General features: G+C 28.8%; 1 protein-coding gene across 2 annotated transcripts; it reads left to right on the forward strand.

The window, feature by feature from the left end:
• The first annotated feature begins 672 nt into the window (after positions 1-672).
• LOC132798299 (C-type lectin 37Da-like) lies at positions 673-1,508 on the forward strand. 2 transcript variants are annotated; one of them, XR_009633926.1, is made up of 2 exons: positions 673-771; positions 881-1,508. XR_009633926.1 is itself a non-coding variant. In XM_060810110.1 (2 exons), the coding sequence occupies exons 1-2, from the start codon at positions 684-686 to the stop codon at positions 1,292-1,294; spliced, it is 546 nt and encodes a 181-aa protein (XP_060666093.1). In that variant the 5' UTR covers positions 673-683; the 3' UTR covers positions 1,295-1,505. The 2 variants fall into 2 exon arrangements, 1 of the variants encoding a protein (XP_060666093.1); XM_060810110.1 differs by having other exon boundaries at positions 837-1,505.
• Positions 1,509-1,937: the final 429 nt, after the last annotated feature.

The raw sequence follows: 1,937 nt of genomic DNA on the forward strand, positions 1-1,937 counted from the left end.
TTATTATTATTATTATTATTATTATTATTATTATTATTATTATTATTATTATTATTATTATTATTATTATTATTAATAATATTAATAATATTATTATATCGGGTCGGGTTCGACGACAGAAGGGTTTAAAAATAAGTGAAGGTTTTTCTTAAAGCTTTGGGTTAGAACTATTTTTAGAGCTAAGATTGATTTTAGGAACTTGTTCTGTTTTACAATAAATATGCAAATTCCTTCATATTTTTTGAATTGAATTTGTTTTCCGTGTGAATTTGTTAATTTTTGCAATTATCAGAACAGAAAACAAAACAGAAAAAAAATCCCAAAACCATTGTTAGCTCTAATTAAAGTACTAATATAGAGCTATAAAAATAACATTTTCCTATTGTTTTAAATTATGTTTTTTTTTTTTTTGTCACTGTCGCACGCGACATCTCTCAGAGAATTACCCATATTACCTTTCTACCCTATAGGTAGCTGTAGCTATAGGTAGCATTTCTTGCAAGTACTATATGTACAAATATGCATTTCTCATTCATTTTAATTCGATTTTTGTGGACACACTTTATTAGCAAGATCAAAAGACTTTTAGCACTTATGTAAAGTCGCGATAGCACCATATAAAACGTTCTCATTCGGTAGTATATAAAGCGCTGCATTTTATAAGACAACTCAGATAAGAGAAAATGCTTTCAATGCAAGTGCCCTTCTTATTATTTTTAGGCGTATTTGCCACAAGCTTGTCGTTCAAAATAAATACTAACATCACGGATGGTAAGTTAACAAAGAAGAACGAACGTCAACTAACTGTAAAATTTGTTAATTTTTTTTGCTCGCAGGATTTTCCAATGACTCAAAATTTGACACGGCACCCTTTGTGAAGATTGGAAATGGATTGTATTATATAGAAAGCAATTTAAAGACGAGCTGGTTCGAAGCTAACGAACGGTGTCATAAACATGACGCTGAGCTAGTAACCTTCGAAACAATGGAAGAATGGGTGTTGATTAACAAGTACTTGTCAGATAACGCCATTGAACGCATTTACTGGACGTCGGGCAATGACTTAGCAAAGGAAGGGAGGCATGTATGGTTAACTAATGGCGAAGATGTAGGATCATGGTTATGGACAAGAGATCAACCTGATAACTGGAAAGGTAACGAAAATTGTGATCACCTAGGGTTTCGAAAAACGGAAAATGACCGAAGAGCACTAAATGATGCACATTGCAATCACAACGACCGATACATTTGTGAAAAAAGACAGTTGAAGACAATTTCAATGGTAGTTTATTAATTTTGATATAAACAGTAAAATAATATCTCAGAAGCAAAAATTAATGCTTATGGAAATTAATAAGATGTGCAATAAATCTATTACTTTTCCATCAAAATAACAATATTTTTATTATTATTTCTTTTACTGTAAAGTGAATTTGTTTAAAAACAAATATGTATATTAAAATAGGTCACACAATAAACACTCAAAAGAAGAGAATTGTAATAAAAACGTATATATTGCATTCATGGAAAGAGTAGTGTCACTTTTATATTTATTGTTAAATGAAATATCGGAATAATAACAATTCTGCTGAGTCTATTTATATTTAAAATGCATTTCAAATTAATTAATTTTTGTTTTATTCAAAAATCATTCAAATATTTTAATGAATGGTTTCAATATCGAAATGAGCCGATTTTATATCGATAAGCTTGCGATATGCTAATTTTCCAGTGTTGATTAAAATTTCTACATTTACAGCGTTGAGTTTGTTCTTGAGTTTGAATATTGGCGCGTTTCAAGTTAAAATCATAAATATCTACATATATATTAATGTATCGCAAATTGTATTTCTTTGAAATCATAAAACATTAAATGAATAGATTGATAAGTGTTGAATAATGAATTTTGTATTCATAAACTTATTACAAGTTTACAA

This window comes from Drosophila nasuta, chromosome 2L, assembly GCF_023558535.2.
Source record: "Drosophila nasuta strain 15112-1781.00 chromosome 2L, ASM2355853v1, whole genome shotgun sequence".
Taxonomy (NCBI): domain Eukaryota; kingdom Metazoa; phylum Arthropoda; class Insecta; order Diptera; family Drosophilidae; genus Drosophila; species Drosophila nasuta.